The sequence below is a fragment of the Aspergillus sclerotioniger genome (assembly GCF_003184525.1).
Source record: "Aspergillus sclerotioniger CBS 115572 chromosome Unknown BO94scaffold_6, whole genome shotgun sequence".
NCBI classification, from domain to species: Eukaryota; Fungi; Ascomycota; class Eurotiomycetes; order Eurotiales; family Aspergillaceae; genus Aspergillus; species Aspergillus sclerotioniger.
The window spans coordinates 949,117-969,716 of record NW_020290996.1 but is presented as its reverse complement, the minus strand read 5'-3'; the positions used below and the strand labels follow the sequence as shown (position 1 = coordinate 969,716).

General features: G+C 49.7%; 9 protein-coding genes across 9 annotated transcripts; 6 read left to right on the top strand and 3 right to left on the bottom strand.

Annotated features, from left to right (window-relative positions):
• Positions 1-296: 296 nt before the first annotated feature.
• Positions 297-1,163, bottom strand: yphA (tyrosine phosphatase family protein; the record flags this gene model as incomplete). Its single annotated transcript, XM_025607865.1, has 4 exons — positions 297-560; positions 613-808; positions 863-1,016; positions 1,109-1,163. 4 exons carry the CDS (start codon positions 1,161-1,163, stop codon positions 297-299), a joined length of 669 nt encoding a protein of 222 aa, XP_025470479.1.
• A 994-nt stretch (positions 1,164-2,157) lies between these two features.
• On the bottom strand, positions 2,158-3,333 carry BO94DRAFT_459722 (3'-5'-exodeoxyribonuclease; the record flags this gene model as incomplete). Its single annotated transcript, XM_025607852.1, has 5 exons — positions 2,158-2,206; positions 2,269-2,459; positions 2,512-3,002; positions 3,062-3,239; positions 3,298-3,333. The coding sequence occupies 5 exons, from the start codon at positions 3,331-3,333 to the stop codon at positions 2,158-2,160; spliced, it is 945 nt and encodes a 314-aa protein (XP_025470478.1).
• A 2,653-nt stretch (positions 3,334-5,986) lies between these two features.
• Positions 5,987-6,596, top strand: BO94DRAFT_532649 (uncharacterized protein). The gene has a single exon (XM_025611164.1). It carries the CDS (start codon positions 6,259-6,261, stop codon positions 6,454-6,456), a length of 198 nt encoding a protein of 65 aa, XP_025470477.1. The 5' UTR covers positions 5,987-6,258; the 3' UTR covers positions 6,457-6,596.
• Positions 6,597-7,319: 723 nt separating this feature from the next.
• Positions 7,320-8,574, top strand: BO94DRAFT_532647 (uncharacterized protein). The gene is made up of 3 exons (XM_025611163.1): positions 7,320-7,739; positions 7,797-7,885; positions 7,954-8,574. The coding sequence occupies exons 1-3, from the start codon at positions 7,518-7,520 to the stop codon at positions 8,396-8,398; spliced, it is 756 nt and encodes a 251-aa protein (XP_025470476.1). The 5' UTR covers positions 7,320-7,517; the 3' UTR covers positions 8,399-8,574.
• A 2,441-nt stretch (positions 8,575-11,015) lies between these two features.
• BO94DRAFT_350156 (aspartic protease) lies at positions 11,016-12,979 on the top strand. The gene has a single exon (XM_025607096.1). It carries the CDS (start codon positions 11,198-11,200, stop codon positions 12,632-12,634), a length of 1,437 nt encoding a protein of 478 aa, XP_025470475.1. The 5' UTR covers positions 11,016-11,197; the 3' UTR covers positions 12,635-12,979.
• On the bottom strand, positions 12,659-14,418 carry BO94DRAFT_532645 (L-lactate dehydrogenase). Its single transcript, XM_025611162.1, has 4 exons — positions 14,194-14,418; positions 14,085-14,136; positions 12,984-14,032; positions 12,659-12,933 (listed from the first exon to the last, which is right to left on the bottom strand). The coding sequence occupies exons 1-4, from the start codon at positions 14,306-14,308 to the stop codon at positions 12,887-12,889; spliced, it is 1,263 nt and encodes a 420-aa protein (XP_025470474.1). The 5' UTR covers positions 14,309-14,418; the 3' UTR covers positions 12,659-12,886.
• Positions 14,419-14,832: 414 nt separating this feature from the next.
• On the top strand, positions 14,833-16,810 carry BO94DRAFT_532643 (putative acyl-CoA thioester hydrolase). Its single transcript, XM_025611161.1, has 5 exons — positions 14,833-15,347; positions 15,403-15,467; positions 15,517-15,813; positions 15,868-16,049; positions 16,107-16,810. Exons 1-5 carry the CDS (start codon positions 15,057-15,059, stop codon positions 16,658-16,660), a joined length of 1,389 nt encoding a protein of 462 aa, XP_025470473.1. The 5' UTR covers positions 14,833-15,056; the 3' UTR covers positions 16,661-16,810.
• Positions 16,811-17,350: 540 nt separating this feature from the next.
• Positions 17,351-17,764, top strand: BO94DRAFT_422855 (uncharacterized protein; the record flags this gene model as incomplete). Its single annotated transcript, XM_025607419.1, has 2 exons — positions 17,351-17,460; positions 17,500-17,764. Coding segments are annotated over 2 exons (375 nt in total), but the record flags the coding sequence as incomplete, so codon positions are not given.
• A 474-nt stretch (positions 17,765-18,238) lies between these two features.
• BO94DRAFT_449152 (Kif17 kinesin) lies at positions 18,239-18,892 on the top strand (the record flags this gene model as incomplete). The annotated part of the gene is made up of 1 exon (XM_025607532.1): positions 18,239-18,892. A coding segment is annotated over one exon (654 nt), but the record flags the coding sequence as incomplete, so codon positions are not given.
• Positions 18,893-20,600: the final 1,708 nt, after the last annotated feature.

The following is a 20,600-nucleotide window of genomic DNA, read 5'->3' as shown; positions in this document are numbered from 1 at the left end:
AAAAAGCCAATATCCATCGACGGGGCGTTAAGCTGCGTAAGCACGATCCTGTCGGTCAGGACGTTTCAGCTCCACATCGAGGGAGAAAGGAAGTAAGAGGTGATTTTCTTATGGGAAGAAGATCGGGTGAGATCCTTGGTTGACTGATCCGAGTGTCCTGCACGAAGAACTCATGGCGGATAGATTTGCCGTTAGGAGCATCGGATCGCCAGAACGGAGGTCATGTTGACCAGTGGATGGTATTTCGGCGGACATTTGTCCAAGGTTATCATTAGAGTCTTAAAGACACATAGACCTCAGAGAACGGGAGGGAGGAGGCGTGTCGGAGAAGCCTTATCGTTTTCTTCTGATGGCAACTTGAAGTGCCCTGACGGCTTCCACGCCTTGACACCGGAAGCCTGAGCAGATTGAGAAAGTTGAGAGGCGTCGAACTCATTGATGAATTTCTCATCAAGCAGCCTAGACTTTGGATAAGAATGGTGGAAGTATTCGTCGATGATATCGCGCGATTCCCAGCCCTGAAGCTTGCGGAAACAACCAACCACACATCCAGTACGATGCTAGAATCATCGTCAGGCATAATTCGATATATAAGCATCAATATAATCTCACCTTCCCCTTATTGCAATGGATGAGGATGGGATGGTTGCTCTTATCGAGCAAAAGCTCTAGGATTCGACACATAACAGTATCTGGTATCTTGACATCAGGGTCTTTGTTCGCTTGTACTAAGATGCGATGGTGTGCAATCCCATTCTCTTTCAAGAAGACCACATGGCTGGAGGTGTAGGCTTCATCAACCAGGGTACTAAAAGCTAGTGAGTCAATTGTGATAACTGTGTAGCTGGGTAGGGATACGTACATTATGTTCTTCAGACCCAGCTTCTTCAGTGCATGAAGATTCCAAGGATGCGGAAAGGCAGATCGGTATACCCCCTTCACAACCTCTCCGAAATTATCTGGTAGCTCCGACTGTGCGGGCTCCGACTCAATAGAGGATGCTTTATGACGGGCTACTTCAATCGTGTTAGTGCCCCTGTAACTGAACTAGCAAACCAAAACAAAGCAACCCAGTTTATTTCCATACCGTAGCAAGAAGATCACTTACCATGGACGCTCTTCAGAGAGCTGTTGGAATCCTTTTCGGTCAACGGGTTGGCCATTTTGATTTCTGACTCGGAAGCGAGCGACTGTATGACTCAAAACTTCGGTGTACGGGCAGCAGACCACGATGACTGCTTATGTCCAAAGGGAGAACAGGAGTAGAGGGGTGATCTACAAACACCTAGAGGCAACGAACAGTCAATCTCCAGCTCAATAGCTGGAAACTGCTTTTGGAAAGGGTGACTGGTATGGGGGAGGATGTCGGAGACTCAGGAAGCCTCGCAGGCCTCAGGCGGAGGAGGTCCGACAAAGAGACATAGTGGCGATTTCAGAAAAGCAATCTTGATGCAATGCTGAGGTAGCCAGCGAGGCTTTCGTCACCGAGTAATGCACAGTCAGGGAGGTGAGTGAGGAGAGAGAAGTGAGGTATGGACGGTGAGCTGCTGCAAAGGAAGGTCAACAGAACTAGAACTACTAGCTTCTGCCGCCAGAGCGCACACGAGCCCGGTGCTTAAGCAGGAACAGACACGTGCGGCGTGCCACTACGTGCACCTCAGTGAAGCAAGAAGGACCGTCCGTGAGCGGCTATCGGCAGCGCAAAGCCAGATGGCTACCCACGCTGGTCCGTCCCTAAAAGCACGTATCTCAGAGACTGACGGTAGTTTGGCTTGTCATTCTTCACGACATGATAAACAATGTAGGGGAGTTGTTGCAGTATAGAGTTTGCGTTCAGCAACTCCCACAGGAGTCTAGCCGTGGTGAGGAACCGTGGTTGGGGTCGACTGACTCAGCGTCTTAGAATTGCATAGCGAGCGGCCTTGCACAAAAACAACATAAAAGTGACTGGACTCCATCGCATCATTCTCTATCTATTCATGGTCATGACAATAACAAAGCAAGAATCTTTCTTTTCTTTTCTTTTTTTCTTTTCTTTTTCTTTTTTCTAGCAGCTTTTTATCTGACGATATGGCAGGCCGTCATTGAATGGGCTATAAGCGGTCAGTGTCAGCCTTGCAACGGCATCTATAGTTTCCGGATGCAGGGTCACTAGTACTAGGCGTCCTCCCCAAGCCCAAACATTCTGATCGAGTTATTCCACGCACTAATATCGTATATTTTTTAGCACCCGAGCCCAGCGATACGACAATATGAGGAAATACTTACGCTTCGCAAACTTCCTCGACAGAAATCCCTTTAATTTGAGAAATCACGTAGGCGACGTGGGCGATCGCGGCAGGCTCATTGCGACCTTTGACCATCAACCCCTTCTGCCACCTCTCCTTCTTGACTGCTTTTGGAAGTTCTGGGGCCCCCTTGAGGTATTTCGACGAGGCATGGGAAGGACGAATCTCACACTAGAAGGTCGTTGTCAATAAAGGAATCGGTTAGGGGGTGTGGAAGTAATACCCAGGGACCGTCTGTTTCGATCTGAAGTCGATCCAACGGAATGGCCTTCACTACATCGAGGTTCTCTTCAGTTTTAAGGCTGCAACCATTCACTCCGATGTCAAGACCAAGGGCTACCATCCGGTTCATCTCTTCTAGCGTTCCCGTAAAGCTGTGCACGAGCCCTCTCTTGGGAAGCTTCGCCAGTCGCGGCGCCAGTAGCTTCTCGAAGTCATCGCTAGCAGCTCGAGAATGAAGGAAAAGAGGAAGTTGAATCTCGACCGCAAGATCCAGCTGAGCTTCGAAATATTTCAGCTGAGGTTCTTTCGCGCTCAGGAATAATCGATCATAGTCAAGGCCGATTTCACCGAACGCAACAGCTTGTCCGTTCTCCTTTGACTGCAACGCAAGAGTTTTAAGTTCATCTAGCATTTTGGAAGGGCCGCCAGGGAATTCATCGAAAAGCTTCGCCTGGCAAGGATGAACACCAATGGTTGCATAGCAGAAGCCCGCTACAGGAAAGGTTAGTATTCACAGTGTCGCAAGGGGGCAGTGAATAAACCAAACTTACGGTAGTGATGTGCAAGTTGGAGGGCACGCCGAGACTCCTCCAGGTCAGAGCCAGTCACCATGAATTTCTGGCAACCGATATCCTTTGCACGCTGCACGATGTCATCCAAGTCACTATCATGAACCTGCTTGCCATGGTAGCTCCCTGAGAAAACTGGATCACTCAAGTTGATACCAATCTATAATTCATTAGCTGCTAAGACGCCCAGATTTTCCACACGATAATAGCCAACCTACATCAACATATCTGATAGGTCTACTAGAGTCACTCATCCTGACAGAATTTGAGTACCTCCGTAAATGCGTGGAAAAACTTTGTCTGTTTAAGCTTAAACAAGGAGAAAAAGAAGCGCGTTGATGCACAAAACTTGTACTCTCAAATACTAAATCTCACGTAAGTCTCCACACATGCATCCCAGCAAGCCCCTCCCCAGAAAAAGTCAAAGAAAACAGCCCACAGAGCCCCCACAGGCCGGAAAATCGCAACATACCTAGTCTATTTCGCTTCAAGGAAGGAGAAAGCCGCGCCACCAAACGACCCAAAATATTACTAGTTCCAGATGTCCTCAGGAGATGTTTTACACCTGTAACCGCGTGCATCAGAAAGCCAACAGCTGGGTATACCTTCTAGGACAATACAGGGCAGAAATTGTTTCAATAAGAGTATTAATAACTTGGGTGCGGTGCGGTGCGGTGCCTGAGATCAGTCGCGCCTGATAGCCACAAGAGGCGCAGTTGGATTGTGGCGGTGGAGGGAAGAAGTGTTGATTATGTCATTGATCACAGGAGGCGGTGACGATGCCAGGTCCTCTTTTCTGCCACCGCCTAAATTGAACAGAATTCGCCGAAAGTTTTTCGGGCCTGTATTCTCTTAAATCCGCTTAACTCCGGTGTTTTTGATGCGAGGTTCTCTAGGTTCTGCTATTAGGGCGGTGAGGAAGGCGGTCTGTAGGGTCTTTATCCTCTAAGCTTTTGGGTATTGTTATTGAGAGTCGTACCGGGTTGTCAGTGAGTGCTTATAGGTGGGACGAGAGATATGGTGTGGTCCATGTAATACTTGCTGCTGACAGGTGCATGGTTTGTACTATGGAGGTTATTTGCGCCATGTGGTAATTGAAGGTACCCTTACGGCTGACTGACCGGTGATGTTTTGGTGTCGATTTGAAAGCATACGGTTCTACGCAGTATGTGTATGATATATAAGGTATCTAATCAGGAGAGCGATTTTGAAGACGGGGATTTGGAGAATGGAATACTGCTCCGTCGCTGATGGCTGGACATGATGCAATTCATCCTCGTGGGTTTTCTAGCGCTGCAAGCACTATAGCGGAATCACCAGAGCATAGAGACATGCATAGTACAGGTAGCAGTAGCATCACTGCGGGACAGGCGATTGATCATGACCAGGAGGAGTGTTGATTATTCGATATTCGACAGACGAGTGGCATACTTCATGCCTCATCGCTATCCTGCACTGGAAACCTACGAATCCTCATCTACGAGGGGCATGCTAGAAAAAGACATGCAGAACAACCAAGCTGCCACATTTAGCGATGCCGATCCATATATAGTCAACGCAAGAGATAGATATTGACATGCGGATACGTGGAAGTACCCGGGTGACGCTTGCGTGGATCCAGACGTTGGAGCTTCCTCAACCGAGAAGAAGGAGGGGAAAGGACTACTATCATTTGCCAGTCGCGTTCAAGCTATGCTATGCATATGCAGGGGATGTATATAGTACCGTTGCTCGAAGATGGCGGCTAAGTGCTCCGTAACTGGAAACAAGTATGTTTGGACAAGGGGTATAATCAGGAAATGGGACCCGCAGTGTAAATGCCGCATTAAGAGTTCCGATAAAGATCATGGAAGTGATTCACATGCTTGGAGGGGTCATCGAATGCAGATTGCCAGATGCATATGAAAGCAGGCTAATGCGGGACGGGACATGGACTTCTAGTATGACCATGCATGGATTAAACCTGGTAAGCGCGAGCCAAGTCACGGTTGACGGTTGAGGGGTCATATCGACTAGGTAGCTAGTAGCACGCAAGTACTTATCTACCTAGGAGTAGTAGCTACTTACTGATAACTACGTACTACTAGCAGGTTTAGCCCCGGTCGATGCGATTAGCAAATAAAGGGGTCCGATAAGCAGTTATCAACGTGGACCTATCTAGTCAACATCTGGGTTGCGCTCTCCGAAAACCAAAAATGGAAGGTCACATACTTGAGAGGTCGATGCATGGAGAGCGACACCCAGAGGAAATTGAAGACACAAAATGGACCAGGGGGTCAGGGAAACCGGAATCCTGCGGAGGCCACGGGCGTCACCCAGGCATCTTTCCAAAAGAAAAAGCAAATCACCGTTGTCGATGCAAGCACCAACAAGTCATCCTGGCTGACGCCACTTTTGTTGAATCCGAGCAGGATCAGGGGCGGAGGGAAGATAGATGACGAGAACCCCGTAGGGGATGTGGACTACGGCGTATATCAGAGTACCTTGTTGCGGAAGGGCTGGAGTTGGTGAGAGGCACCCCGTAGAGTATGGGGACTACAGCGTAAATCAGAGTACCTTAAATTTAGTCGGGGGAAGGACCCACGGGGAAGGCTGCCGGGCAAGCCAGATCGCCCTCACGTGTCCCATCCCGTCCCCACTCACCGCCTCTCATGTCTCAACAATTGAGGGTCAGCCCCGGTGGCCAGTGATTTCAGGCCATGGGCGCTGGCATCATGCTATCGGTATCCATCGTCCCATCGAACCTGCCAATCATCGCCCCGCTACGAATCATCCGATTGAGGATCAGCCAGGCGGCAGGAGGATGAGCACCGGTTGTTGGGTCTGTACACGCATCCCTCTCGGTAATAGGTATAGTAAAGTACGGTATTGGCTGGTTAAATCCCGTTGGCGCTAGTAAGCTTCTCGAATGTCGTTGGTCCTTCCTTCATCATTGCGTCACGGCCGCCGAGTTCCAGCAGGTGCGACGGAGTACGGAGAAAGAACGCTTGTCGGAGTAGGACGACCTGCTGCATTGGGAAGCAACGTACTATGTACACGGAGGCAGGCTCAGACAGGCTCAGACATGCTCAGACAAGCTCTACAGTGGTGGTTGTCCTGTCTTGTGCCTGTCTCGCTCAGGTTTTGGGGACCGTCTTTTTGACGATCCACGTCAGAAGAGGGAATAGGGAAGAGGGAAAATGGGCAAGCGTGTCCGGTACTGGAAACTCAAAGTGGTTGATGTAATACGAAGCAATCGGAGGGTTTCACCGGTCCCGATTGCTAGTGATGAGCGGAAAACTAGCGGGGGTAGAAGAAGGGAAGCACCACGACAACATGTAGAGTCCTTCAAGAAAAGAAGGGATCATCTGTCCCCTCCTCCGGCGGCATCGCGCTAGATAATAGTGATCGATGATATATTTACGGCACCATTAAGGAATATTGTGCCGTTGTTGCAGAAGGAGGGGAGGACATGCGAGAGGGGGAAGCTAATCTATCTGGCATTTGGGACAGACAGGCCAATGCATGTTTCCAATGCCCTTGATCATCAACTGATCAGTGTCGCCGGTGTGCCAAGTAGTCATAGAAATGTCCGCGTTGCCGTGTTGATTGGCTGCGCCGACCAGCCCTCTGCAGGAAAGCGCCGGGGATTATGCAGGCTGGTGCAGTTGGAGAGTCTCATCCGTATTGAAACGGAAGGCAGGAAGGTGCAGATGTGGTGGATATCATGATCTGAAAAGCCGGGGGACCGGTCATTCGTACCTGTTACCATGGTTGACACTTTACCCCTCACGATCTATCATACACGCCTGGTTTTATGTTTACCGCCGTCAAATCGGATTTGTAACGATGCTGTGTAAAAAATAGGGGGGCGGAGTGTGGACAACTCATACAAAACATTAAACATTTGAAATATCAGAAAACAAATAATTAGTCGATCATTGTCTGGACAAGAACCGACTAAGGTAACATTCCAGAGGGTTGGGTTACCTGTTTGGTCCGCCCAGAGGATGATATCGATCGATCTATTCGGTCGGGGCTAAGTGGTCCCATACTACTATTAGCAGCCGGCAGACTTGGCCAGACCGCCGGCCCCAGTTTACGCAGTGACTCCACGTAGGGGAGGTGTGGATAAGGCAAGGTAGCTTGCTCACTCCCCCCCCCCAACCGGTTCCTGCAACTGCACACCCATCGGCTTTCCTTCAAGTACCGCCAGCTTCCCCCCTCCAGCTTCCTTTCTTCGTCTTGCTCTCTCTCACATTCCATCTCATATCTCTGCTGCCTAAACTCCCTTGGCTCCCTTGTACATAGCCATTTCCATCTACAGTACTTCCTCGAATTGTTGCTCTACATTCTTGAGCTCAACTATTTACCCCAGGCGGTTATAACTATTTTCCCCCACCGAACCAGGCCTCATCAACGAGCCCATCTGTTCTACTTCTATCACCATCAGATCACAATGGCAGCTACTCGCTCAAGTTCTCTGCGTGCCCTGCGCGTGCTCTCGCAGCAGCACTCTACCACCCCGACCATCCGTCGGGGCTTGCACATCACTGGCGCCCATTCTGCACAGCCCGCCAATGTCTCGGACAGGGCCTCTCTGTATGCCAGCCGTACTTTGACCGATCTCAAGAATGAATGCTCGAAGCGGTCCTTGAGATCTAGCGGCACCCAGGCTGAGGTATGCTAGTTCAATCTACACACTGCGACCATGAGGCTGACTATCTACTTCACTCAGCTTGTCGAACGCCTTTCCAACCATGATTTCCTTCAATCCCGCGCCTTCAGCATTGCTATGAGGAGGATTAATGGTAGTTCCAGTGCAGGGTACGTTGATCTTCACATCCGTTACCTCGGTAAAGCCAGTCCGGAACTAACGTTCTTGCCCAATACAGGAAGAGCCACGATCGTCAATTCAACACTTCCCGTTCTAGCAAGGCTGTCAATGACTCATCTACCGTTGACTTCGCCTACATGCCCTCCATGGCGGAGATTGATGGAGCTGCTGCGCGTGCCGATCCGCAAATCCCGATTCTTTCCGAAATCTATACCCATTATGACGCTACCCAGACCCAGAGTGCCCCCATGAGACCCCAGGTTTACACTGTATCCGGGGGTGCAGCAGATGTTTCGGCAAGCCCCATGACCGAGGTTGTCGACAACCACTCGGTGGATATCGACCCTTTTTCTCTAACCGAGACTGTTGGGAAATCCAGATTCGGTCAGGAGCTGAATAGGCAACAGAACGGCTCTTCCGAACCGGGTGTAGTCCGGGAACTTTGGAGCGGTTTCTTGGAAGATCTTTTAGGTCCCAAGCAGCAGCACGCGGCGAAACACTGATGTTTCCCTGATGTTTAATTTTGTCTTCTGTCTCGTTTCTAGCGATGTGTGATGGTCACTCTCCATGGACTTTTCTACCTTCTTTCAACCAAGCCTTCTCGGCAATGCAACATAGTTTGATCCTCCATTGGATGATGCTACCAATTTCACTCTGGTTTATTCCATGCATAGCACCACAGTATGCCCGTAGTACTCATGAGTCCATCCTACGTAGTATGGTACGGTAATGACACACGACACATGCCCTGGATGACGGAAGGTGCAGGCTAGTGGGCGAAGGATGATCAGTCAGGCCTTTCGGTTGACTGGCTTTAACCTAAACCTAGGTACGATACAGCCCATGCATGGTATGGCGTCTCTTGTGCGCCCCCGGGGAATAGGGCTTATCAGATCGGAGCAGAGTTAAATTATCATCATCCCGATCTAACCTAGGTAAAAAAGCCTCCGGATGTCCGGATATGGGTAAAGTCAATTGGCCTCAGTTGTGGGCTGATGGGGGTTGCCCCCGATATGTCCCGATATCAGTTTGTTGGGGGACACTCATGTGAATTGGTGGCTGAGGATACAATATGATGGGGTGTAGGAAATACCGCATATTATTAAAGGAAGATATAAACCCCCAGTTTATCCGTTCTCGTATGCATGTCGAGGCCGTTTCAATCCGAGGTTCATCAAGTGCGCCGGGTCTATATCCGTAGCCGGCATAACTTCCGTTGCTCTCTAGCATAATAGTGTTCACTGAAGTGTGCATGATGCAAGGTCCAATTTACTCCGGACCCTTGATTCAGGGGATTAACTCCGGCACAATTATCGTCCTATAATTGTGCGTTTGAATGGGGGTTCATTGCATCTGTTATTTTGCCAGAGCCTAGATTGGTCCAGTCTTGCCACTGTGGTTGCCTCGGCTATGCTGGGATGTTTCACCTTTAGTCCCGCAGGAAATTGGTGAACTCCCTTCTTTGTCTCGATCTTATGTCTTTCCCTCTGCTTCGTTTTGACATGCACCGTACTTACTACACACAATAGTAGAGATATCGTGGTCTATGGTATATCTATATATTGCTGATCATCTTCCAACATTTGCAACCATGGATAGTGTGGCTGTCAACCTGGAACCCGGCATTGCAGAACCCCGGCAACAACGATAGGCATCCAACTCCGTACATATCGTCCAATTGGGGCCATGTGCCAGATCTGTTGGTCAACGAACACCCTTGAATGGGATGAATTTCCTCGAGCGCTCATTGGTAGAAGTCGATGGATGCCTGGAAGCACTATCTGTCTAAGCTTTATGGCCCGTCAACGTTCTCCCAGTTGAGAGGCTGGAGCGTGGAATGACTTTACCAATCAATTTGTTGGGATGACCTGTCATCTTTGGTTTTTCTTTCCAGCCAACTGACCACCAGTCTGTCCAGTGGCTATTGGTCCATTTCGGCTGCGATGGGACGCCCTACGAAGATAACTACAGGTCGGAAATAGCCTCATAGTAACCAAAAAGATGCAGCGAATATACCATATCAAGGGTCTGGATGGTCTGGGGTAAGTCGTTCGCAATGGAAATCCCATCAATATCCACCGACTTCTTGTGTGAGCCCTCGAATCAGTTTTCTCTCCTATCAGAGACAATTCCGAGCGTGCCGGCCTCCCAATCAAAAACTGTGATGATTGGTAAAGTATTATCTTTCGCATGTACATGAATGCATGTTTTTGGGGTCCGCAGGTCGCGACATTGCCGAAGACTCCATCAAGAAGTCCTCTGTGGCGCGGGAGTCGTCATCGCGGTGAATGACGCATGTTCCGGACAGCAGATGTAGGTAGGTACTACTACGTAGGTAGCCCCTCTTAGGTCAGATGCGAAATGAACGGGCCTCTTCGTTGTCATTCCACATATTAAGGAGAGCCCTTTTCCGAATTAGCCGACGACCATTGACGGAGTGCCCAAGTCGGCAGCAGTAAGTAGACATGCTATGTACGATCTAATCCATCACTTACTGCTAAAAACTTATAGTAGCATACATGTTACTAAGAATGGAACGGGAGGTTTCACGGACTCCTTCCTGCCCAAGGAAACTGCCGTCAATTGCGTTGTGCTCAGGGGAAAAAAACATGTTCGGGGCTTGTGGCTCCACCGATGCCCGAAAAGGCCTGCAGATCGGGGCCTGGCCAGGCACCCGGCAGCCACTCGCGGCGGTGTTCGCGGTGGCTCGCACTGAGAAAACCTGCCGAGTGGGCCGTTTAGGCTTGGGCTCCCCACGATGTAAGCATAATCAACCGTTCCTGAGCCAATCCCCTCCTCCTGGACTTGACCTGTGCATCTGGTTGTTATTGTTATTATAATTAACTGCATGGACAGCACTTCGCTGCTGCCTCCTTGCCCCTCGTAGTTCCTGCACCTTCTTCTACTTCTTTGTCTCCCTTCGTTGCTTATCGTCATTTATCATTGGTTATATGTATTATTTTTTCCGGTCACTTCCTGTTTTCTTTCTTTGTGTTGACTGAGCCTTCCTTTAAATTTAGCACACAATCACCTGGTCGTCTCCTATCTCTTCAATCGTCCACTTCCACCAGCAGTCCATCGTTGATCAACCTAGAGCATTGTCGCACTCTTGCTACTGTCATTAACTCCTTTCAAAGAGAATTATATTCAATTGGCCTAGACCTCCAATCCTATTGTCATCGTGTACATCCATTGTATCGAATGGGATCGCTGAAATAGGAGGGTCCCGCATTCCATCTTCAACATCAAACTTCCAAAGCGATTATCTTGTTCCTCGCATTTGTGCTTGAGTTATTCTGGTTATGCATCTCTCACAGCGTCTTGTTACAGCAGCATGTCTTTGCGCTAGCGCCACGGCTTTCATTCCATACACCATCAAGGTCGATGCATCAACCAGCGATTCGGCCCGTGATACACTGTCTCGCCGTTTTCTGCCCCTTCCCAAACCAGGCGACGCGTTGACAGATGACTCGGTGTCATCTTCTAATGATGAGTCCCTGACACTGAATATAAAAAGGATCCCCGTCCGCCGTGGCAATGATTTCAACATTGTGGTGGCGGACACCCCCTCTTGGCCCAACACCGCTGCTCTTGACCAAGATGGCAACGATTTATCCTACTTTTCGGTTGTTAACATCGGCTCTGAAAACCAAGCTCTGTACATGTTGCTGGACACTGGAGGGTCGGATACGTGGGTTTTCAGCTCCAACTGCACATCCACGGCCTGCACGATGCACAACGCGTTCGGAGCGAACTCTTCCTCGACCCTTGAGATGACATCTGACGAGTGGAGTGTTGGCTATGGAACCGGATCTGTGAGTGGCTTGCTGGGGACGGACAATCTCACCATCGCGAACACGACTGTACGCATGACTTTCGGGTTGGCGTCCAACGCATCGGATGACTTTGAATCGTATCCAATGGATGGCATTCTCGGCCTCGGTCGAACCAACGAAAGTTCCTACGACAACCCGACATTTATGGATGCTGTTTCCACCAGTAACCTTTTCAAATCGAATATCGTCGGCTTTGCCCTTTCGCGTAGCCCCGCAAAGGATGGCACAGTCAGCTTTGGCACTGCTGACAAGGACAAGTACGCTGGGGATATCACCTACACCGATACAGTCGGATCTGGAAGCTACTGGCGCATTCCAGTGGATGATGCCTACGTTGACGGCACTTCATGTGATTTCTCCAACAAGTCGGCAATCATCGATACCGGAACGTCTTACGCCATGCTTCCTTCGGGCGATGCGCAAACACTGCACTCTCTTATTCCTGGCTCCAATACCTCTGGAAACTATTTCATCATTCCTTGCAACACGACTGCTAAGCTACAGGTGGCATTTTCCGGGGTAAACTACACCATTTCCCCGAAGGACTATGTGGGATCAACATCTGGCTCTGGATGTGTTTCAAAGATTGTGAGCTATGACCTGTTCGGTGATGACATCTGGCTCCTGGGTGACGTCTTCCTGAAGAATGTGTACGCTGTGTTTGACTTCGACGAGGAACGGGTCGGCTTTGCGGAGCGTTCCTCGAACACCAGCTCTTCTTCGAACTCTACCAGCTCCTCCACATCCAGTGCTTCCGGTTCCACTGCCACGGGCAGTTCGACCACTACGGGCTCAGCTAGTTCCAGTACGTCATCCGATACTAAGTCGGGTGGAATGGCCATAGCCCCCCCTCAGTACTACTTCTCTGCACTGGTGATTGCTCTATACCTGCTTTGGCTATAGTTTCTTGACAGAGCATCTTCACATCCAGCGAATGGTTGAATTTAGAAGAAATAGATACATTATCTACATTCGTTGTTGTTCTGTATCTCCATATACATCCGAGACTAGATCAACAGCGTGCTAGTCACTGACATTGCCTTTTTCAAACTTTCTCTTCTTATTAATCATTATCCTTTCCCAGACACCGATTCTTGCGTGGGACTGATAGTGTCTCATGAGTTGTATAAGACCCGTCACTCGCTTTTGAAACACCTAAAGAACCTTATCCGGGATCAGCGTGTACGACTTTGGGTATGATTCTGCTTCCAATTAGCTTCCATCCACGCCAAGCGAACCCTGGTTACCTTACCTAGAATGGATTTATCAAACTCCTCAACACTATTAAATCCCGCAACAGCCATCAAGATATCAAAATCAGCCAGTAATGACTTCATCACATGGCGAACACCCTCCTCGCCCATGATACTGAGTCCCCAGACCCAGAGCCGACCAACGAAAACGAAGCGGGCTCCCAATGCCAACGCCTTGGCAACATCACTGCCCCCACGCACCCCCGAGTCAAACATAATGTAGAGTTGATCCCCAACAGCATTGGCGATATTTTCCAAAGCGTCCAGACTTGCAATCGCCCCATCCACCTGTCTACCGGCATGATTGCTCACCACAATACCATCCACCCCATACTCAACGCATTTCTTCGCATCCGCGACAGACTGAATCCCCTTAATAATGAACGGTCGACCACCAGAAATCCTTTTCCACTGCTCAATCAACCAGGGGATTTTCTCCCATGACCATGCACGCCCATGCCAGACAGAATCAATCCACTTCGTCGAGGCAGCCACCACATCCTTCTCCGGGTCGATGCCTGCCTCGCGACACCGTTTCTGGAACACAGGATCCGTCAAGCCCAAATCCGCACCGATGCCTCGGTAAAAGGCATAGTTCGAATTAGCCACGTCGTCGTGTCGCCAGCCCAGTTGCCACGTATCGGTCGTGAGGATAAGAGCATCGAAGCCGGAATTCCACGCCCGGTTCAGTAGGGATAGGGTTAGTTCGTCATCATGGGGTATGTACAGTTGATAAAAACGAGGCCCTTTGCCATTTGCTTCGCCGACTTTCTCGATCGGGGAGCTTCCCGCCGTGGAGAGACAGTAGGGGAGGTTGAGTTCGCCGGCGACTTTGGCTACCGCGAGTTCTGCGGATGGGTGATAGATCTTGTTGATCCCGATGGGGGCAAAGCCAATTGGAGCTGATACTCGGTGGCCGAAGATTTCGGTGGTGGTGTCGCGTAGGTTGGTGTCTACTAGTTGGTTGGGGATGATTCGATGGCGGAAGAAGGCCTGGCGGTTGGCGAGGTGTGTGTTGGAGAGGCCTGCGTTGGAGGATGCGTAGTACCTGAGGTGGAGAGATTAGTGGGTGAAGTTTGATGAGAGGGCGAGATGCGTACCAGCCTCCTTGGCTTAGCTTTTTATGTGCCTCCTCTTCTAGCTTTCGTGGATCTGGATGATGGGGCTTGTTAGTGAGCCACGCGGAAGGGGAAAGGGGACGGTGCGTACCTGTGTTGAAAGGGGCAGTTTGGCCGTCGTTTATTTTCCAGAAGTTCTCACGCTGGTAGAGTGCCCATTGGGGCGTTGTTCGGTTGGCGATGTTGGGGTTGGTTGGGTCACTCATTGTCTAGAGAGGTGACTATTTGCGAATATGTGAATGTATAACGCAATTCTAATGATGATTGTCTAATCGAGTCTATGTTGATGTAAGTTGATTGTAGAGATGTACAAGAGGCTTCTTCGAGCAGAGTAGGACTATGTAACAAGGGCAATTTATAGCCTGGATGACTTCACCTTGACGCAGATCTCGGACGAGAGACGAGCCGGTGCCTGATGCGACAAAGTGGATGACTTAAGCTAGCATGAAAATCATCTATCTTATCAGAGTTATCAATTGATCTCTTAGCAGGGGCGATATGGGTACACAGCTTCGTAACCACAGCTATCCAGTCCAATTCCCCTCCATGCCATACTTACTCTATCGCGAGAGCTGATATCGAAGACCAGCTCCGATGATGACGTCATGATACAGTAGTCGGGATCGTCTCTAATGAACCGAAAATCCCCCCTGCACCTCCCCATCGATGATGGCCATAATAGATCCTGTACCACCGATAAAATGTCAAGTATGTAGATATAACCCATTGAGTCACATAAAAGCCACCCCAACCCGTATATCGGCTAGAAAAATATACTTTATCGCGTTACCGACTTGCTCCGGCATACAAAGCCGGAGCCGGAAAAGCCGTCGGGAGATGAATCAACTGCCGAAGCCGAGTCTTTCTCGTCTCTAAAGCATCTCGATCCCCCTTTTACCTCTGCAACCGATCAAACTAAACACTCAACCACGCAGAGAAAGAAGTCGCATCAACATGTTCGGACTAAGCACAAGACGGTCCGCCGTGACGCGTTCAAAATACCTTGCCAACACCACCAGTATCCGCTCCCCAGTGCAGCGGTCATTGCTCTCAGCCCGAGACTTCCACCCCAGTCAGCCTCATGCGGCATTCCGACCTACTTGGATGCCCATGCGGGTGAAGACGCCTTGGATCGATGCGCTCGCTAGAAGTCGTGAGGCAGCGCAGTCCGGCCAAGGCGCTCCCGCGCCGTCGGCGAAACCCGACCTCACGCCGAAGAAGATGTCGGATAGTTACTACAGCGCTGTAGGTGCAGCTCTGTGTGGTGAAGTTGCTGTCGTCGCTGATTGATTTGTTTTAGGTCTTGCCGCTGGCTCAAGATAAATGGCTTCTTGATACTTATCTTAATGCCTCGGGGCATATCAGGTGCGTGTGCTCTTACAGACCTTTGGTGGTGATTTACTAACGATGACAGACTTGGTTCGCTACTGATGGACCTCGATGCTCTGGCGGGTGTCATTGCCTACAGACACACTGGCGACTCTGTCACCACGGTGACTGCTGCCGTGGATCGGATCACCATCGAGCATCCGCTGATGGAGATCTGCGATCTCGAACTCAGCGGCCAGGTCACGTATGCGACGGGCCGTTCCAGTATGGAGGTTTCCCTCCAGGTGGCTAAGGCCCCTGCTCCAGAGGAGAAGGTAAAGCCAGAGGACGTTCTTATCACTTGTGCGTTTACGATGGTGTCGTTGGACCCCACTACCAAGAAGTATGTCCTATCGCGGTGTCCTTATGTATACAATATCGATGCTCACATCTTTAGGCCCGCCAAAATTGCCCCCCTTGTCGTCGAGACCCCAGAGGAACGTCTCCTCTTCAAACAGGGCGAAGAGAACTACCAAGCCAAGAAGTCCCTCCGATCCAAATCTCTCCTCGAGCAAGCCCCCGACGCCGAAGAAAGTAACCTGATCCATAACATGTGGACCAAGGAAATGTCCTACCTCAGTAAGCAGCTCCCCTTTGCCCCCGATCACCCTTCCCCATACTAACAAACAACTCCAGACCCCGAATCCCCCGCCCAACGGCCCTCCAACAACGTCTTCATGAGCGACACAGTCCTCAAATCCGCTATGATCATGCAACCCCAAGACCGCAACCGCCACAACTTCATGATCTTCGGCGGTTTCCTCCTGAAACAAACCTTCGAGTTGGCCTTCTGCTGCGCCGCCTCCTTCTCCCACTCCCGCCCCAACTTCATCTCCCTGGACCCGAGCACCTTCGAGAACTCAGTCCCCGTAGGCAGCGTACTGTATCTCCGTGCGACAGTGGCGTACACGGAGCCGTTGGAGCGCGAGGGCGTGGAGAGCAAGTACACGAAGGTGCGGGTGCGGGTGGACACGAAGGTCCGGGACGTGGAGCATGGGAGTAAGAAACCGACAGGAATGTTCAATTATACGTTCTTGGTGGAGAAGGATGTGCAGGTTATGCCGAAGAGTTATAGTGAGTTTATGGTGTGGACGGATGCGAGAAGGAGGTCGGAGAATGCGGCGGCGATGTTGCATGGGTCGAAGGAGCCGAGTGCGTTGAGAGGATTGAAGGATAGTGTTACGGAGTAAGGGGATATAGATAGATAGTTGTTTGGATGGATTTGTAGGGTGGTTGTTCTGGGTAGCTTTTGTTTAATGAGGTTTTCTAACTCGATTACCTCGCTGTTTGTATCATACTACTACTATTAGTATCTGTAGAGATAAATACTAGTTTCAGAGAGCATAAATCATGAGTCCTTGAGAAGAAAACACTACAAAGGAAATGTTAGATCACTCCCTTTTGGCTGAGTGATTAATCGTCGGGAAAGGGATCAAGTGATCAGCTAGCTTGCCTACAGTGGTGAATTGCCAGATGTAGGAAGATGTCACTCTTGATCCTTCCTACCGATCCTGGGCCAGCTCCACGAAACTTTCTTTCCCCCGCACTCCCTAGCTGGGAATTGCCTACAGTGTGTTCGGGGTATCATGCTATCGCGTCTCTTAGACCACGTTCCTGGGTCACAATTGCTAGAGCAATTGTTGGGTTTTCTACATATGATCTGATAGGATGGCGATAGGATCCTAGCTGAATGGTGAGGCTTGGTGAAGCTACCGTGCATGGTCAGCTGCGTCTCTTTCCCCCTCGTCTCTCACCCTCTTAGAGAGGTCATCATACCCATCAAGCATCGTTCTTCTTCAGACTCAGAGTCGTACTCCACTGAGGCACGTGGCTATGAGAAGAAGAGGCTGCAGCTGGTTAGTAAGTAGTGCTGGCGATGGAAGAGTCGCTGGTTCAGTCGGGGCTGGACTCTTCAAGAGTTAATAGCCCCAAAGGAAGTCCACTTTTACAACACAAATTGGATAATGATTAGGACCAAGTATTCCGCGGGGTCATTACAGCATCGAGGTATCCAGCAAAAGGCATGGAGAACTTTGGAGCAGTTGCTCGAGAACATCACAGGCATCCCCGGACAATGCTTGGCACAACACAGAAGTCCATATTCGTATAGTGTAGCCCAGAGGATGTGCTGGGCATCGATGCGACAGTGCAAACGGGTAGAGGATATAGCATATTTCTTGCTAGGTATCTTCGATGTCAACATGCCCCTCCTATATGGAGAAGGTCCGAGGGCTTTCGTCAGATTACAAGAGGAAATCATGAAGGAAATCGACGATCACTCGTTGTTCGCTTGGACTATCCCAGATCGTGACAGTACCTCGTGGAAGGTGAGCAGCATTTTCGCCCAGTCTCCAGCGGAATTTGCGCGCTCCCACGATATCATACCTGTTGATGAGGAGGTTGGAGAATTATCTTCTGTGACGAAGAAGGGGTTGCGGATGAGCCTTCGCTTGAGACCTGCGCCACGCCCACGTCAGGGCAACAAGAACCGCCTGAATTTTCATGCTATACTCAATTGCGCACGCGAGAAAGAAAGAACTCAAAGGATTGCCATACTTCTAATTCCTGATGTCGCCCCAAGAACAAACCAGGCCTCTTGGTCATTCTATCGATGTGCCATGAAAGAACATTTTACTACGAGCAATAATGAATTCAATCGCCCGTCAGGCTCCCACACAATATATATCCGCAAGTACGCCCCACCGGAGATTGTACATGTTTTCTCTCCTTTGGAGTCAAGTTTACGACATGATTATTCCGGGTTAGATTCACTGGCAAGCGTCTACAACTTGGCGTCGGCATTGATAGATCTGGGCAAATTTGAAGAGGCAGAAGCATTGCATCGACAGGCGCTAAGGCGGAAGCTGAAAGAGCTGGGGCAAGATCATCCGTCAACACTTACGGCGCTTAGCGACCTGGCTGGATTGTTACAGGTTCTCGGAAAGGCAGGAGAAGCAGAATTGCTATATCGACAAGTCATAGAGGGAAGGCAAAAGATACTGCCGGCTGGCCACCTCAATACACTAGAAAGCTTTGATGGCTTAGAATCTGCGCTGAGAGAGCTGGGCAAGCTTGAGGAACCAGAAGAATTGGGTCGACTAACACTAGAATGCAAGGTAAAGGAGTTGGGGCAGAACCATATGTCTACACTCGCAACCCTGAACGACCTGGCTTCAATGCTACAAGATCTTGGCAGGCTCGAGGAAGCAGAGTCTTCATACCGACAAGCACTAGATGGAAGGGAAAAGGCACTAGCATTTCACCATCCTGACACACTAACAAGCCTTGATGGTTTAGCATCAGTGATGCGAGATTTGGGCAGGCTCAGAGAGGCGGAAGCTCTATATCGAGAAGCCATAAAGAGGACAGAAAAAGGCCTAGGATGGGAGCATCCTTCTAGACTGACATTATGTAACAATCTAGCACTCGTGTTACAGGATATTGGTGATTTCGAACAAGTAGAATCACTCCGTTGTCGCGAGCAGCTTAGTCCAGCTATCGAAAGTCAACATGTTTTAAATGACACGGAAAATTACAAGATTGAACCGTAAGTTGAGCACTGACTGCTATAGTGTGTCGTTTCAGTGCTTACAATCCACAGAGGAAATACATCAATAAGTGCATGGATGAATTGCCTAGACGATTTCACGGCTTTCGTTCAAACAATCCCGGGGAATTGCTCCCGTTCTGTTAAGATTGCCATCATCAGCAACGGTGCCGACGAATCCCTAGACATCCTGAATGGAAGAATTGCTTGGAGCAAATCATTCTGTCCCCCAGACCCAGTGGAAGATTTTTTTCGAGACAAACCTGGGACCATTATGGCGACATGTATCTGCCAGACCTGCCCTAAATCTCAATTATATGTCGCCCGTATTAAATGGGATGCAGACTTGCTAGCAAAAGTGAGAACCTTACTTCTAGTCTACACGTTGATAAACAATTCTGACATCTGATAGGCAATCAATTGGGCAGTGGATTGTGGAGTGGACATAATCTCTGCGGATTGGATACCCACGAAAATGACTGAGAGTATCCGTTTCGCGCTCAGTAGGGCCAACTACGCGGATATTATCATTATGTGCTCACAGGGCCATGAGAGAGTGGACTATGGGCGTTGCATTTCAATCTGCAGCTCTGACGACTCCTCCGCCATTGCATTTGCGGAGGCCTTACCATTCCCAGGGACAGACGTTCCGGTCAAGAGTAGCGATGGGGTTTCACTGCTGTCGGGGGGTAATGTTGCAACAGCGTTTGGATCAGGCTTGGCTGGCTTACTCCTCTACTGCATCATCCTAGTAGAGACGGATATAGGTGGTCCCTTAGAGTACATGAACATGGAGCGCTTGTTGCGGCATATATAGTCACGAAAGACCAAGTATCCACTGGTGCAGGAGTACTTCGGGCTGGGATTCAAAAGAGCAGTTTAGTCTGAGGAGCCCAAAAGGCAGGGGGATCTGGATTCCTTGAATGTCAATGAACTGGTGTGGTCTGAGCAGACAAAGAAGGCCTTGACTTCAATGATCGGGCTGTTGCTCAAGGATTCCGACATCTGAGCTGGTTTTCCGCACGACAAACTTATCTGGATAGGGGTCATAGGCAAGATCTGTTACAGTGTTAAGTTCAGTTGTCAGGATATGATTGCTGCCAATCTGGCGTGTGTAGAAATACAAATACGTCTGATATATTCGTTCATTAACTCACCTGAGTTACTCCGTATACTATGCGCAACGACCACCTGATTTAGATCTATATCATGTCGATTCCCGTATTATAAGCCATCCAGACTCCTACACAAAAGGCTCTGGGCTAAACATTACCTAGCTAATGATGTTCGAGAAGTTGTACTATCACCAAATTCCACGCTCTGTTCTACGCTGTCACATGACATCATCAAAGAAAGCAGCTTGATCCGCTTCCCCGCCTATCTATCTTAAGAAGTTGTTACGTACACCCATATTTTGTTCCGGGTCACCGAGGGTCCACCGCCAAAAGAGGCTTAGCCTGATCAGATGACCAACTTTTACCGCTACACCCAAAAGGGAAACTAGCACCTGTTTAGACCTTACACTGTTTTTGAACGATTCAGCCTCCGGTGAGGCAGCCAGCCCGGCCACCCGGTTAAACGCC

What these genes read in the sequence shown, in the direction of transcription:
- BO94DRAFT_532647 (XM_025611163.1), top strand. Translation starts at nt 7,518, where the DNA reads ATGGCAGCTACTCGCTCAAGTTCTCTGCGTGCCCTGCGCGTGCTCTCG. An exon ending in CTAGCGGCACCCAGGCTGAG is followed by an intron (nt 7,740 to 7,796) that starts GTATGCTAGTTC and finishes TACTTCACTCAG; the next exon opens with CTTGTCGAACGCCTTTCCAA. An exon ending in AATGGTAGTTCCAGTGCAGG is followed by an intron (nt 7,886 to 7,953) that starts GTACGTTGATCT and finishes TGCCCAATACAG; the next exon opens with GAAGAGCCACGATCGTCAAT.
- BO94DRAFT_532643 (XM_025611161.1), top strand. Translation starts at nt 15,057, where the DNA reads ATGTTCGGACTAAGCACAAGACGGTCCGCCGTGACGCGTTCAAAATAC. An exon ending in CGGATAGTTACTACAGCGCT is followed by an intron (nt 15,348 to 15,402) that starts GTAGGTGCAGCT and finishes GATTTGTTTTAG; the next exon opens with GTCTTGCCGCTGGCTCAAGA. An exon ending in CAAGGAAATGTCCTACCTCA is followed by an intron (nt 16,050 to 16,106) that starts GTAAGCAGCTCC and finishes AAACAACTCCAG; the next exon opens with ACCCCGAATCCCCCGCCCAA.
- BO94DRAFT_532645 (XM_025611162.1), bottom strand. Translation starts at nt 14,308, where the DNA reads ATGAGTGACCCAACCAACCCCAACATCGCCAACCGAACAACGCCCCAA. An exon ending in AACTGCCCCTTTCAACACAG is followed by an intron (nt 14,137 to 14,193) that starts GTACGCACCGTC and finishes CCCATCATCCAG; the next exon opens with ATCCACGAAAGCTAGAAGAG. An exon ending in GTTTGATAAATCCATTCTAG is followed by an intron (nt 12,934 to 12,983) that starts GTAAGGTAACCA and finishes AATTGGAAGCAG; the next exon opens with AATCATACCCAAAGTCGTAC.
- BO94DRAFT_350156 (XM_025607096.1), top strand. Translation starts at nt 11,198, where the DNA reads ATGCATCTCTCACAGCGTCTTGTTACAGCAGCATGTCTTTGCGCTAGC.
- BO94DRAFT_532649 (XM_025611164.1), top strand. Translation starts at nt 6,259, where the DNA reads ATGGGCAAGCGTGTCCGGTACTGGAAACTCAAAGTGGTTGATGTAATA.